At 36.2% G+C, this 16,894-nt stretch overlaps 1 protein-coding gene across 11 annotated transcripts in view; it reads left to right on the forward strand.

The window, feature by feature from the left end:
* Positions 1-16,894, forward strand: part of LOC111574458 (serine/threonine-protein kinase BRSK2-like) — a 185,916-nt gene that overhangs the window by 126,498 nt on the left and 42,524 nt on the right. For all 11 annotated transcript variants that reach the window (XM_055009505.1, XM_055009519.1, XM_055009514.1 and 8 more), the window contains exons 4-7: positions 233-373; positions 4,665-4,781; positions 10,586-10,619; positions 11,868-11,936. In XM_055009505.1, the coding sequence (XP_054865480.1) occupies positions 233-373; positions 4,665-4,781; positions 10,586-10,619; positions 11,868-11,936 (361 nt within the window). The remainder of the gene's footprint in view (positions 1-232; positions 374-4,664; positions 4,782-10,585; positions 10,620-11,867; positions 11,937-16,894) is intronic.

The following is a 16,894-nucleotide window of genomic DNA, read 5'->3' on the forward strand; positions in this document are numbered from 1 at the left end:
AAGAAACTGAGCAAAATTAAGTGTTTTTTAATGGAAAATGGAGCCCTAAACTGACAACTATGAGGATTTTTACGTTTCCATCATATATGTTATACCTTCGTCTTCAATAAATGTTCAGAGTTTGTTCTTGTGCTTCAAATACAAGTGTACATTTTAATGCTAATACTAACATTTTACTGTTGGTTTTGGGTGTTTACTGCTGCTAACCTCCTCCGTCTGTCTACCTGTGCAGGTACCTGGTGCTAGAGCATGTGTCTGGTGGGGAGCTGTTCGACTACCTGGTGAAGAAAGGCCGATTAACACCTAAAGAGGCCAGAAAGTTCTTCAGACAGATCATCTCAGCCCTGGACTTCTGCCACAGCCACTCCATATGGTTGGTTGATAAATACAGACAAATATGGGAGAAAGATCTTATGTTGTTACTCAATCATTTTGTATCTTGCATTTTGCATTTTTGCAGGATTTGGTTATTTTCAGTTGCATTTTTTCCAATATTGCTGTCTTTAGGAATACATAACAGGATATTTCCCACTGATTTAAGCCTTCTTTCTTCACTCCACATTCAAGATTTTGTGCAGATAGACCAGAAAATAGCCTCACAGCTGAATTCTGCTGGCTCCTACACTGTGTGTTTCTGTCTAGAGGTGCACACTGTGTGAGAGGGGAGAATGGAAATTTACACAAGTAGCCGCTGCACCTGATTTATCACTGCTGACTGACCACTGCAGCAAAAGGAACTGCGTTCTGCAGCAGCGCCGGTTAATCAGACTCAAAGGGAAGAGCCTGTGGTGGAAACCAATAGAGAAACAGAGTTTATACAATGAAAACACTTCTGCAACAACAGTGAGGACTAATGGAAATAAAAGTAACAACATTGGCCTGCTGGAGTTTAGTGTATTATGGTGAAGAATCTGTTAATACGAAGTTTAACCGAAGATTTCCCACATTAATTATTCGCTAATAGCCTGATTTACACACATACAGGCCTCCTCTTGTGGGACAAACAAAAATCTGTACTTCAAACTTCAACAACATTCCAATTTTAACAGCAGAAAGCACTTTCTTTTGTTGGACGCTGCTTCTCAGAAACATGCATCAAATCAGATTATCTTGAGCAGTACTTTGCCTTTTACATGTGTAGTCAGAGTAAATACTCAACTAAATTTAGCGCTGTATAACTGTTTTTAAATAATCTGTCATGTTGGTTGTTGAGCTGTGATCTACAAAAGGCTTCATGCAAAGTTTACAATCGACTTTTTGGCCATCTGTAGAACAAAGGCAGCCACACCGACGACTTCTTTAACATGGTGTTGGTTAGTTTGGATCTGACTCTGAGTAAATGTTAAAGAATCATAATCTTCATTAGGCTGGGACAGTTCAAAGCTGAAAAAACACGAGAATATTCCCAGGAAGTCTGTTCCTCCAACCACCAAAAATAACGGATTAATCCTAGAAGGCTGCTGATGAAGAGCTTTCCATCTTGTTCAACTAAACTGAACAATAGTGAAGCAAAATTCTGCATAGGGAGACATCATCTGGAATCAATATTAATTGCCACGCTTAACACAGTAATTGGTAATTTAATGATTTCTTTTTTTAAATGAGCTACAAATCTTTCTTCAAATTAGACATTTTAAAATTATTTCCACTTAACAATGAAACAAAAAATGCCAGATTTGGGCAGCAAGAAACATTATTTAACATACAAATAGTCAGATCACTTTGATTTTCAGGAAGTTTTTGGTTCTTTTCACAGCGAGATCTATTTTCTAACCCTTCTCTGTATTATATCTCTGACAGGAACATTATATATTATATGTATGTCCACAGGGTCAGACATTACAGTAGTCATTTTGGTCTGCGTACAGTACAGGCAACGAGTCTGTGTTTCCTTATTTGACAGAAATCTATGCAATTTCTTGGTATTTTTGGCCATTTTATAAACAAATATGTTTGTTATGCTTGAGTAACTGAAATCCCAATTTTCAAAACTGGTTAAAAGTGAATAGAGAATGTTTTTTGTGTCAATTCTTAACAGTTTGTTGCTGGTGATTTTTGCTTTTGCTTTGGTTGTAACCTATTTGGAGGACACCAAATATTCAATTATGTAGGAAAAATGTCTCAAATATTGCTCGCCTTTAATTTTTCTGTATATGTTTCCTAAAGCCAGAGTTTGCCAGCATGACCAACAGTCGTCTTCTTCTTTACCGTCCTCATCTTCTTCTGTTCCTCCAAGCATTAGGCTGATGTTTGCTGTCCTCATTAATAGTTGAGTTATATTGGTTAAAACTTAACTGCTAGCTAGGATGAAGAATGCTAATCAAATCCGTAAATTGGTTTGAACATGAGCAACGACTGTAATCACATGTTCACTAACAGACATTGGTTGTTTATCAGTAAAGTCAGCTTTGATCCATTGCTAAAATTTATTATTTTTAGCTTATATAATGACTAATGGACAGTAATTTGCTTTAGACTCAGTAAAGTTCCCTTAAAAAATACTTTACAATGAGAAACCGATCAAAAACAATCCTGCAGTAGTTCATATTCTAAGAATCTTATACAACAATGTCATCATTCCTGAAAGCTCTGAAGTGTTTACCTCACTTGACTGACTGAGCAACAGGTTTCCTCTTCAGCCTGTTTCCTCATCAGCGGTTGCCGGGGGCGACTTTCGAGGCTCCAGCTCCTCTTGATGTCTTTTCATCTCCAGGAGCACCTTTAGTTCCTCCACTCATACCTGCAACACCACGAATCTAAGAGCAATCGCACATCAAAGACACTCTGCTGTTGACTCTCAGCGTTAGACATCAAGTGTTTAGCTTTGAAGGTTTAGATTCATTCTGCTGTGTGTTTTCTAGAAGATGAGGGGAGACGTTCGGATCGAGCTCTGTATCTCCTAGTGTCATGTCTTGTAGGGCTTTAATTTGAGAAGATCTTGGGCGACAGAAATCGTAGCTTCAATTGATCAATTGGTCGCATGGAAGAAAATATCGGTATTTTATCTGAAGATGAACTAAATAGGCCACAGCGCACCCTACCTGCTAGCCCTATTAGCTTAAATGGAATCTAAATCAGTAATAGAAGCCAATATTTGCAGCATGTTATTGTTTGAACCTGTTTTTTTATATATATACTGACATGATAACAGACTAAATTCTCACTGAGATTCTCAAGCGTTAAACTCAAAAGTTGCAGAAGCTAGTTAATCGTTTTTAGATAATCTGTCAGTTGGTTGTTGAGTTGTGATAAACAAACTACTGTTTGCAGAGTTTACACTCACTTTTTTGTCCATCTGTTTGAGCAAAATGCAGTCATATTGACAGCTTCTTTGACATGGTGTCAGTTAGTTTGGGACCGATTTCAAGTAAACATTCAGTAAATGTTACATAAGTCCGACTCTGCAGTCTCCACTATGTTTGACCAGATCAAAGTTCTGAAAACACCAAACAGTCTGTTCCAGAAATGGACTATGATGTTTGCAGATGACACTGTGATCTGTAGTGAGAACAGGGAGCAGGTGGAGGAAAATCTAGAGAGGGAAGGAGAAAAATATGAAGGTTAGCTGCAGCAAGACAGAATACATGAGTGTTAATGAGAGGGACCCAAGTGGAAGGCTGAGGTTACAGGGAGTAGAGATAAAGAAGGTGAATGATTTTAAGTACCGAGGATCAACAGTCCAGAGCAATGGAGAGAGTGGAAAAGAGGTGAAGAAGCAAGCAGGTTGGAGCGGGTGGAGAAAAGTGTCAGGTGTGATGAGAATTATCAGCAAGAATGAAAGGAAAGGTGTAGAAAACGGTGGTGAGAGCAGCGATGTTGTTTGGTTTAGAGACAGTGGCACTGAGGAAAAGACAGGAGGCAGAGCTGGAGGTAGCAGAGATTAAAATGTTAAAGTTCTCTTTGGGAGTGACCAGGATGGATAGGATCAGGAATGAGGACATCAGAGGGACAGAGCATGTTAGATGTTTTGGAGATAAAACCAGAGAGGCCAGAATGAGATATTTTGGAGATGTACAGAGAGGGATAGTGAATGTATCGGTAGAAGGATGATGAGTTTTTAAGTTACCAGGCAAGAGGCCTAGAGAAGGACCAAAGGGGAGGTTTATGGATGTAGTGAAAGAGAACATGAAGGTAGTTGGTGTGAGAGAAGAGGATGCAGAGGACAGGGTTAGATGAAAGCAGATGATTCGTTGTGGCGACTCCTGAAGAAAAAACCCGAAAGGAAAAGAAGAGGAGCCTGTTCCAAAAATAATGAGTTAATGAATAGTTCTTCTTCTGATTGGTGATTGTCCAACCAATGAGAATGTTGTCGATAGGAGCATATCGACTGGAGCATACAGCCCAACTGTTGTTTAGTTTAAGCATGGATTTTTTGCTGACTTGAACCTTTGTTTGTAACTACAGTGTTTCAGTTCTTGATAACTGCAGTCAAGTTGACTTTACCAAAGAAAAAATACTGTTTTCAGGACTAATTTATAACAACCCAGCTGAAAGCTAAGGTACAGCATGCTGAAATGTCTTTAATTTCCAGTCGACACAGTCAAGATACCAAAAACAAAAACAACCACAGCAGATGTAAATGTACAGAAAGTCACTGCTGCATCATATTTCAGGTCAGGTTGACTTTTCAGCCTCTTTCTTCTGTGTCTCGTGTCGTCCTGCAGCCACAGAGATTTGAAGCCCGAGAACTTGTTGTTAGACGAGAAGAACAACATCAGGATAGCAGACTTTGGCATGGCGTCTCTGCAGGTCGGGGACAGTCTGCTGGAGACCAGCTGTGGGTGAGTACTTTAAGTCACTTGAAATACATTTAAGTCTTTGCATTCAAGTTGAACATGCAGTACTTTGAGTTTTCAAGTCCCTGAAACTTGGCCTATAGAGATTTAAATGCAAACAGAGCAATAGATGCAGAATGTAGACCATAAAAGCTCTCGAAGGTTTGTGTATGTTCGTTTTCCAAACATATTCCAGGGTAACGCTCTATCATTATTTCTTTAAACCACTGCTTTGTCTTTGGTCTTCACCTCTTTTAAGACCCCTTTTGACTCACCACTGCAGCCGTTTGTTGCTGGATATAAAACCCCTGAAGGGCACAAAGAGTTTAATTCCTCCTGCATGACTCCATGTTAGTAGCAAACAGCAGCAATTCTTTGTCATACTAAATCCAAAGCAGTATTTTGAAAAGTGGTCGTGGCTCTGGAGACGGTAGAAACCTTTCATTTGTGCAGGCTTTAGAAAGCTCTGCAGAACAGTCTGGTCCACTGTGTTCACCGCAGGCCAACCTGCGTTTCACAGAGTCAGCCATGTGGAACGGCTAAAGCCCGACTCCTCCAGCTTGCAAACGCTGCACAGAGCGAGAGAGGAAAACAAGAGCAAAGTCCTCATTATCACTGCAACAATGCAGGTAGCGGTGGCCTTTAAAATAAAACGCTTTTTGGAAACTTTAACTACACCTATTAAACTTTTCTGAGTTTCTGACACCTTTGCCTCATCAGCACGATCAGTCAGTAGTTGAGAAGCTTTTCAATTTTTTCATCTTAAGACACTCATGGATCAAAATCATTTGTCAAACAGTTAATCAAATTTAATGTTTTTGCAAGAAAAGATTGTATAAGTACTACATTTCTGTACAAAAGCATGTCTTACACCCTCATTTTGATATTTTGCACTTTCAGTTGAACATTTTCCATCATTAGATTAATATTTTATATCTAAATTTTATTATTTTTCAACTTGAATTTGACATTGTGCACCTTCAGTTTAATGTTTTGCATCTTTATTTTAATATTTTGCTATTCAGTTTAATATTTTTAACCTTTAGTTTACTGTTTTGCAACCTTAGCTTAATATTTGGCACATTAATTTTGATATTTTGAAAATTTAGCTGAATATTTTTCATCCTCAATTTAATATTTTGCACACGTAGTTTAATTTATGGCACATTAATTTTAATATTTTGCTATTTCAGTTTGATATTTTGACTCATAATTTTGATCATTTGCAAATTTAGTTGAATATTTTTCATCCCCAGTTAAACATTTTGCCCCTTTAGTTTAATATTTTGCGCCCTTGGTTTATTTTTTGACGCATTAATATATTTTTCAAATTCAGTTGAATATTTTTCATTCTCAGTTCAATATTGCACCCTTACTTTAATTTATGTCACATTAATTTTAACATTTTGCTAATTCTGTTTCTTATTTTGGCCCTTAATTTTGATATTTTGCAAATTTTGTTGAATACTTTTCATCCTCAGTTTAATATTTTCCACCTTTAGCTTAATATTTTGCATCTTCATTTTAATATTTTGCAAATTCAGTTCATATTTTCACCCAGAGTTTCATATTTTGCACCTTTATTTGCATATTTTGCAACCTTAATTGTGAGTGTTGAATGAAGCAAAATAACGTAAAACAGTGTGTCTGCACTTGGTGCCTCTATCTAGCAGGACAAATTCAGTCTGCAGGGTTTGCTTATTATCTCAATATCCTTACACGGTTTCCACAGTATTTGGAGAGGTTGAAGTCAAACACCAGCAGCATCAACACAGCTGCAGACACTGAGGCAGATCACAGAGACAACAGTGATGTTACCAGCAGCAAAGTCATTACAGAGACTCCAGATAACGGTAACCCGACTGTCTTAAGTTTAGCGTTTAGCTCACAAACATCACCCGACTCATCCAGCAGCTTCAGCAAGTTCCTGCATAAGTTGTTAAATTTGCAGCTAGTGGTTTAAAAACACAATATTCCTGCAGAAACGGTGCTCTGTTTTACAACTTCTGTAGAAATTTGGGGTCAAATGTCAGTGCAGATGTTACGTTCACTCCCATTGGTTGGACACTGCAGTCTGAGGTTCTGAACTGTTGCAGAAAAGGAACAGTTTGATTTATTCATTTACTAGTGTTTGCAGCTTTTTCCAGCTTTTTCCAGCATCATTTGATTATCATAACTCATTATTTCATTGTGGTTGCTGGTGGTATTTGATATTAACTGATCGATTACAGTGTAGTTTCCATTTATGTGAAGCCTGAAGAGGTATATAAGAAACCAAACACACAAAAATTGAAAAACAAAGAGGACTATAGTGTTGCTTATAATCCATAGATGTCCTGCCTGATTACACTATAAACTGAAAACTTCTTTGACTTTCACTATTTGGTTACAAAAAACACTAAAGTTTCACAAAGATGTGACTTTTCTATCAACACAGACATACAGTTCTGTGTATTTGCATGTCATTGACTGTTTGATTCAGATAAAAGCAGCTGTAGTTGTATAGAAACTGGGCAATAATCACTTTATGGTGGATAATAGTCATTTCTAGGTGTCCACATCAATGCATGATCTTAAATGTCAGATAGACACAAAGTCATTTTGGTGCTTTTTTCCAATACATTGAAAATATTACAGAGCAGATATTAGAGATAATATTCCTGTACATTCCCAAAATATTATGTTCTGCAGTTTACTTTTTTCACATTAACATCATAAATTGTTTTATTGTCAAATTAAACCAATTAAAGATTAAAATTCCACAAGAAATAAGTTGAAAAATCACACAATAAGCTAAATTTTGACCATAGAGTGCATATAAATATGTACGTAAGTGTTGTATATTTGCGTTATGGTAATATTTGTACAGAAAAAAAGCAATTTGTACTTCAAAAGTTATCATTTAGAAACTTTTTCTATGATCTATGAGTTTATTTAATGTTTTGTTGGTGGAAAAAGTGAGCGAGTGATTAGCATGTTTTGACTGGACTTTGTGGTGACTCTGAGAAGACAACATATGATGTTTGTTTAGCAGCATCTGCTAATAGTTCCATACTGATACAAACCAGCAGATAAACAGAGCAGTGTCCATGTCCGGTTCTGCCTGTTTGCTCTTCCATACTTGAGTTTCTATGAGGAACCCCTGATGGATTTTACTTTAAATATCCCTCTTGAGTCAGATGTCAAATGAGTCTTTCACTTTATGTGATGGAATTCATTAAATGCACATCAGCAGGAAGGATGAAGATTTGCTCTGCTGTAATTTAATTGCAGTTAGTTTATTTTGACACGAATGTGTTTGAGCAGATCGACTGGTTTTACATACATTAGCATAATTAAGCATGTGGAAGATGGAGGGTGTGTTTACTCTGGGAGTTTCCATGAAGAGAGTCTCTGCTTCGTTTGTTTTGATGAATCCACGCAGAGGAAGACCAGATCTCTGCTGCATATGTGTGGGATTATTCAGAAGTTTAATGGAACTTTTCACAATGTTTTTGTCCAGCTGCTAAACTAAGCTGCTCTTCTTGACTGTCAGAAATTGTTTAGTCAGTGCTCATGTCAGAAAGTCAGTAGTAAATCATGAGCTCCCCTCTAAACATAATCTATGACATTTTTGGGGAAAACATTGATAGCATGCTATTTTTGCCATGCATTGCTATTTTTCTGCAAATTCGTGGATCATTTCTAAAGTTACACTATTACTGATGTATAATTCATGCAGACTGTGATTCATCACTGATTCGCTTTAATAAAAAAATCAACATGCATGCTGTTTTTGAAATCACTGTGGAAGCGTGTCGGTGCAAAATCATAAGCTTCACTCGCAGAGATAAGAACAAAAACTAATTTTCTAGTTGCTGTACAACTAAGCAGAAGAACAAACCAACTCGGTGTGGTGCTGAAAGCCGGCAGCAGCATCCGTTTTTCTATTATTATTATTCAAAATATGTATATCAACAGGAATACTAGTAAATAAAAGCTTAAAGACCAGCTTTATGAAGGTTGTACCTGTCATTTCTGACCATAAAAACATGAAAAAATGAGCATCCCTGAAAATAATGGTGTAGTTCACACCCTGGATGTGGGACATTTGATTTAGTATAATCTAGGCCTGATGCATGTGCGTTCTCCTGCCAAATAGATATATAACTCAGATTGAAAACAAAAGAATGTCGCTAACAAGCCCATGTATTATTACCGGCAAGTTTGAAGGAGGTTAGATTAAGTTACCACTGGTAATACTGGAATATAATGATGTGATGTTGGTATTTGGTGGAGTTTCCTACATAAACACAGCTGCATCTGCAGAGAGACGCTAAAAACAAACAGAACACATCCGGTTCAAATCCATGAAGCAACAGGTTCAGGTTCCACAGGGAACCACTGACTTCGCCTACAGTCTGTTAGGGAGCAGTAAAGAACAAAAAAGACACCAACAACCATTATTATCAAGTTATTTTATAGATTAGAATGAACATTATTTCTATAATTAATGAAAGCCAGACTGCAGCTGTAGTTTAACTGCTTTTCAAATATCTTAAACATGTACATAGAATTTGTGTTTATTCTTTGGTTTGCTGCAGGTTTAAGCATCTGTAGAAACTTCATGCTTTTGCAGCTGTGGTTGGCCTCAGGTGTGGCTGGATTAACCATTGTCTAAACCTCTTGACAGTATTGACAATAACTCTTACATTTAAAATCTGATGTTAATAATGTACAGATGATCATTTCGTAAATAATCCAGTGCTAATAACTCTCAGGTCCACTGTAGGAGCAACAACTCTCCTTACCTGACAGGTGTAAATATTGGGTTTAAGAGCCTTTAGTGTTATTTATGGTGTGATGTTACCTGAAAGATTTACATATTAGAGATTAAAACCTGACAAAGATGATAGAAAATACTGCTTTACCTGACTGTAATACTTCATAAGGCTGAGACCCTATAGTGCTATTAATTATTGAGATTAACCTGACTAATGTAATGATAAAACTAGACCCTACAGTATTATAAATCATGCAGCTTAATGTAACTAAAGGAAATATTAAGGCTGAGAACCTACAGCATTATTAATTATGGAGATTAACCTGACCAATTTGGAGCTAAAGTATACATGGAAGGATTTCCTGAATCACCTATAAGTTTAGTTTTGTCTTGTCGTGTGAAACTGTGGGTTACATCTTTTAAAAGTGGAACTTATACGCTGAAAATATGTAAAATTAAAAATGTATAAATGGTGCTGTTCCTCTGTAAATAATAAAAGAGTCTTTTGTTGTTTTTAGCTTCAACTGGCTGCACCATGTGTGCGTAAAATATATATATTATTTGAATTAATACCATTTTTTACTCATGTAAATTTGACACTAAATGAACATTTTTGAATCCACTTCCCTACACTTGTGTTTTGATTGTAGTTCATTGGCTGAAACAGGAAATAAACCTCCTAAAAGAAAGCAGTGAGCAGCAAAACCTCCTGTATATTCCTTTATGTTGGCTGTAAGTGTGTCACATTGCAGTTTTGTTAGTGGATGCTGTCATATGTTATTCAACAGGATGAACCAGCGTCACAGGAGTTTGGATTGAGGCCATTTTGTGTTATGTAATACCCACTTAGCTAGCAAAAAATGATCCATAAGGCAATAAAAGTTTCTCTGTTATTGTTATTTTCTGGTATTTTTGCAGTAAAGTGGTCCGTATATCTTCAGAGAGCCTCATTTCACCTCCTTCACCTGCTCACTTCCTCCTCAGGTTGCGTGTACTGTTGTGTTTCTGTTTTTTTCGGCTACAATAACCGGCTGTTGGCCTCTTTCAGATCTCCGCACTACGCCTGCCCAGAGGTTATCAGGGTAAGTGCTCTCTCCGCCTTTCTTTCTTTCATACAGTAATGATGCTGAACAGAGAGGCTCTTACATCACTGCTTCATCCTCTCTGCTTTCACTCTGTTTCCATTTTTTTTTTTTTTGTCCTGCCTCTTTCCCCCCTTCACTGAGCTGAAGTACACGCTGAGCATTTCAGCTTTTTGTGATGCCTGTCTTGGCCCTTTTTGTTGCCGTTTTTCTTCTTATTTCCGACCAAACCTATGTGTTTTTTTTCCTGTCTCTATCTAATGTACACAAGTTAGATTAGCATTTTGAGCTAACCTAGGTAGTTTCTATACTGAGACTCAGTCCCTTTAGTGTTATTTATGGTGTAACTGTACCAGAGTAATTTATATATTAGGGATTAAAGCTCTATAAACGTCTATAAAAGACTACTTCACCTGGCTATAATGTTTATTAAGGCTGAGACCTGAAGTTTTATTAATTATGGAGAATAAACTTTTGAGCTAATGTTCTGACCCAAACAGATTCCCTGGATCCCCTTAGAACCAACTTTGTTTTGTGTTTTGTCGTTAACACAAAAACTGCATTTTTGAATGTGGTTTTTAAAATTGACGTCAATTTGTAAGGTGCTAATATGTGAAATTAGAAAAAATTACAAGTGGTGCTGTTGCTTTGTAGATAATAAAGGTATTTCAAGGACTGTTATTTTTACTTCAGCTGACTGCACCATCTATACATTTAATATATCAGCTTATTTTTCTTCTAAATACCATTTTTTGTTATTGTAAATCTGAAACTAAATGAATATTTATGAACTTAGCTCCTAACACTTGTGTTTTGATTGTTATTCATTGGCTACAGCAGAAAATAAAACACTTAAATTAATGCAGCAAAAAGCTAAAATTGTGAAAACAAATGCTGATATATGAATATATTTTAATTTGATTTCTTTTTTTTTCTTAAGAAATCATACAGAAACAACAATTTACGATAGAGGTGTAAAAATATTTGTCAGATCAATTCAGCAGCACCTTGACAGTCCGAATCTATCCCTATTTATTACAAGACATTTGGAAAAAAAAACAGGAAGTAACTGAGTTCACCAGAAAGTGCAGTCAGCACATTGCACTGTGGGAATATTCTGATAAAGATGAGTTTCTCTGAGTTAAGCTCAGTGCAGTTGTGATGATTTGCAGGTTGTGAATTGGACTCAGAATAAATGTTGAACATGTTTTAATATCCCACCTCTGTGTTTGTGTCTGTGTGCATCAGGGGGAGAAGTATGACGGCAGGAAAGCTGATGCGTGGAGCTGTGGAGTCATCCTGTTTGCACTTTTAGTGGTGAGTGACGGCTGCTGCTGCTCCACGACGGTGGAAAACTAACTGACGTTGTTGCTTAAAGTGGAAAACAGACTGATGATGGATATTTGAAGAAGAAGTCAGGATGTACACTATGTTAGAGCAACGAAATTTATATCATCGGGTTGCAATTTCACATGTGGATGGATTACTGAACGGGCCCGTTAGGTGCAGCTGGGCTCAGGATCTGCAAACATCTCAGAGGCTGACAGCAAAATATGAAACTGACACACAAAACAGCAAAGATTAGACCCACAATTACCATAAAGAGATATAAAGTAAACAAAAATATGAGACACAAGATGGCTGTAAACGTAAAATGATTACACAGAGACTTTATAATTGGACTAAACAACCAATAGGAGACACAAAATCGTAAAAATAAGACAGAACATTATGGAAACGAGACAAAGTTACCAAAATTAGACACACAAGCGAATTTGAATGATACAAAGAGATATGAAATGAGACATAAAACAAGCAAAATATGACTCAAAGTTACAGAAATCTTACACAAAATTAATAATGTGAGACACAAAACTATAAAGTAAAACACAAAAAAATGAAAATGAGACATCAGTTGACCAGAATGAGACCCAGAATGACCGTAAAGATACACAGATGAGACAGAAAACAACCAAAATTTGATAAAAATGACCAAAAAGCAAAGAGATGCAAAATGACCCGAGGCATAAAACAAGCAAAATGAGACACACACACACACACACACACAGATGATTACAAACAGACAAAATCCAAATGACACATTTATGATCTTTACCTGAGACATAAAGACACCCAAAGTCATTACAATGAAACTCAGAACAACACAGAGAAGCACAAAACTACCACAAATAGACTAAAAAACAAGCATTTTTTGAATTAGGATGAAGTCTGCTTAGAGATATTACATCCAAATTGATCTTATTTAACTATAAAATCACTGTTAATGCTTTTGTTGTGACGTCATTCTCCTTCTGCTGAGCAGCTAAAGTATCAGACACGAACACTGCAGTCTGACTTTATGAACCTGATGAGACCTCAGTCATTACATTTTTTGTCATTACTCAAACAAGTTTGATCAAAAGTGACTTCCAGCGACTCCAAAGCATCTATTTTCCAGATTTAACCATTGCTAGTTAGAAGCTAATGTGTCAAAAAGACAAATTTAGAGTAAACAGAGGTGTGTTCATTATAAATGATGAAACCTGCACACACTTCCAAACAAAAATACAACTTAAGCGCAGCTACGGAGCAGAATTTAACTGTAAGGGTGCAGTAAACAGCAGAGTTTTCATTTAAAGCAAAAGACTTAAGGTGCATTTAAATCATCAGGAGGTTGGTAAATGTGGGGGTCCATCTTTTTTTCAATCCGAAAATCTTCATCCAGCAGCAAACTGAATGTTTGAGGATTCTAGAAATACCTGCGGGGAAAGACTAGGTGTCTTTAGTGACCTTCTTTGAGGTTAAAACAGGATTTTTTTTTTTTTTTTTTTTTTTTAAGAAATAATATAATATTAATAATATTAATTGCTTCAAAGCAGCAAACACAGTGGTTTTTGTTGTATTTTATTTTTATTATTTGTCATGAATTTCCCTCAATTAAATCCACAAATATGAGAATTTCTGATTGCAAGAGTGAAGCATTTAAACCTCCTTCACTGCCTCAATCTTTAATAAGAAAGCTAATTATCTTTGAAGGCTAAATTTGTATCGTACTTCAAGATGAAGCGTCTTGATCCTTGAGATGAGTTTCTGGAAACCATTAAATCCCTGAAAGTATAAGTGATGGATGTAAATGTTTTCACGCAGCTGTTGCATCCGTCTGTTTGTACAGAAATTTGCTGTTCACACTCTTGTCTTTTACCATTTTTAATGCAGCGTTTTCAGGAGTTAAAAGGGGGAGAGGAGGAGGTTTAGTTTGTTCCTGAGGCGAGTCTTTACACTGGTTGAGCTCTTTATTTGTGAAGCTCCCAGCAGAAAATCGAAGATGAAGAGAAAGGTCACTGGAATGTTGATACACAAAGCAAAGCACCTGACAACAGCGCTGAAAGTCCAAATACCTCAGCAGGTTTTATACAGAAGTTAATGCAGAATGTGACAGAAGACCGATGCGCTTGTTGTCCGTGTTTACAACAGCTGGGATTAAATTAAGGAAGAGATGCTGGAAGCACATCGTGTACTAATAAAAAATTAAAACCAGTATATAAATAAAATGACAGAGAGCTCTTCTTCTCTTCATAACAGACTGTTCTCATTTAAACCGACTAATCTGATAAATGACTGCTTTTGGGAGAATATTCCCTAACCAGGAATCAGTAGAAGTGATCATTTTTTTTCTCTTTTCTCTCAGCATTTTGTTGACTAACTGGATAATTAAATGTTTTAACAGCAAACTTAGTCTTTAATATCATCTGTTGTCATCCTGCTAATCATAGTACACTTTCCACAAGTAGTAAAATCACAGGAAAACAAAAGTAGTGTACATGTTTACAAATGTGTTTTCCAAATGGTAGTTCTTTCTTTTACAACCAATGTATTATTATTTAACAGATACTGGTCATTATTTAAAGGAATAATATGTATATCAAGGATTAAAAAATGGTAGATTTTTATTTATTTTTCATTATTTGCTTCTTTTATTTTACAGTTTTCCCATGTTTTCTCAAAATAGAGATAATATCAAGCTAAATAACAGAAAAAATTAAAACGGTCAAAATGGTAAAAAAAAAAAAAAAAAAAAAAAAAACATCCACATTAAAAATCTGTATTTTTTACATATATGAACATTAAGAACTGAATTTAAAAAAAAAGAAAAAAGATTTTTTATGTTTTGTTAAATTACAGATAACATCAAGTGAAATCACAAAAAGGTACAAATGTACGGGCTGAGTGCAAAAAAATATATTTTTAATCACTTAAAAGAAAAAAATATAGGTTTGTATATGGTATATTCTAAAATATAATACTTGTGATTATTATTATTTATTATTTTATTCAGTTATTTTACAGATGTTCATGTTTTAGTAAATACAGATAATATTATATGAAAATCAAAAGGGAAAAGTAATTAATTCATAGCTAAAACTGTACAAAAGTCTTTATTTTTGCAAATTTGTTCTTTTATAACATGTGACCATAAAACTACACTGTCTTATTGTTTTAAATCAGCTAAAAATATCTTTATTTACAGGTATCTGCCATCATTTTCACACTTTTTTGCAGTTGGGACCCTTGCTGCCAGATTTGTACAGGTTTTTATGGGGTGTTTATACATTCTTTTGTGCGAATGCGTTGTTTCTTGCTGCTTCTTAATTGATTATAGTCCCATATTTTTAAAACATCGCCCTCTAAAACGTTTGAATGATTCGGCTGTGCGTCGAAGCTTTTTGGTGGCTGCAGCTCTTTAATACGACAGTGACAAGTGAGGGCTCTAAGTAAATGACTGTGTTTGTTTGTGTGCTGAGCGAACGCATGCGTGCTTTCCTCTTGATTAAGACGGAGCACACGACACAGTCATCATGTGAAGATAAATCTCTCCACTCGTGTTGTTTTGATTACCGGCTCGGTGTCAGCGGCCATCTGGCTCCGTCCCGCTCGGTTTCCATGAGTATCAGTCATCACGTCACCGAGCGGCTCCCAGCTGGAGGTTCAAACTGCTTCATCACCGCCGACTCCGATGACTGATATCTCTCAGCTAACGGCCCGCAGCCCTTCCTCTCTGTCAAAACCCACATTATCTCCCGGCGAACACCTGACAGCACATTTACATGACAACAGGAGGATGTTGGCGCCGTGGATTGTGAGGTCTGCTCAAAGGGCAGCACTGTGTTTTCAGATCTTCCAGTCTGAATGATTCTGTCCCCCGAGAGTGTCGGGAAAATTTCAGATATTTGAGATTAAATAGCAGTTCACGAGTTCAACTTGTGCTGATTTGAGCTCAGAACATACCTCTGGGGGTAGATGGGAAAGAGAAAAAGCACCAAAGAGCTGCTACTCTAGGTTTATTTTGCACATTAGAATCAACTAAAAATCAGCTTTTGCAACACTCAAGTTTTGCATAACAAGTAATAAAATGAGAAGGAAACATTCTGCAGGTGAGATTAAAGGGATTTAGAAGGAGAGAAATTAAACACTAACACATTTTAACAGTTAAAGAATAACGTGAGACCATTAAATATCACATGTACCGTTGATCAGATGCTACTAAGACGCCACCAGGATCTGTGCAGCCTTAAGAGGCTAAAATCCAGCAGCCTGACTCAGCAAATAAGCTCTAAAAGGACGATTGTGCTGCAGTGTGATGGTGTTTATTCCACAGCTGGACTACAAAAAGTTGTTCTAAATCTTGCAATTTGTTAGTAGCGAGTTTGTCTGTGATGCGATCCGACCGATGCATGACACATTTATTTTTATTCTGGAAATAGAAGGAATTTCAGTTCATGTAAAGTTCATGGAGAAGTGGAGCTGTGGGCCTTTTCAGTTTGATAAATCTCTTTTATAAAGTGAATCAGGTTTATTTTTGTGGCATATTGAATGCAAATGCGCAATTCAGAATACTTAATAGTGCATTAAATTGTTAAGAAAGAAAGCAAAATAGCAGAAAACATTTTTAAAAAGAAGAATATGAAAGTAAAAGAGTATAAACAAATGAAGCTTAGACTAGAATGTGGACTACATACAAGACATAACAAGTTTCTTAGCAAATTTGGTGGAAAAAGTAGCAGTTAAATAATAATGTAACATGTAAGTGAAACATTAACAAACTATTACAATGAACTAAACTACTTATTCGTTATTTTTGTGTTAATAGAAGTTCATTTTGTTATCAGAATTTTGTAAATGTTAATGTTCCAACTTCATCTTTAGCTCAGTAAAACACCAAGAAATGTTATTTACGAGATAAATATCTACAAAAAACAGACAGTAATTCGATTTAT

The sequence above is a fragment of the Amphiprion ocellaris genome, chromosome 1 (genome assembly GCF_022539595.1).
Source record: "Amphiprion ocellaris isolate individual 3 ecotype Okinawa chromosome 1, ASM2253959v1, whole genome shotgun sequence".
Lineage (NCBI taxonomy): Eukaryota > Metazoa > Chordata > Actinopteri > Pomacentridae > Amphiprion > Amphiprion ocellaris.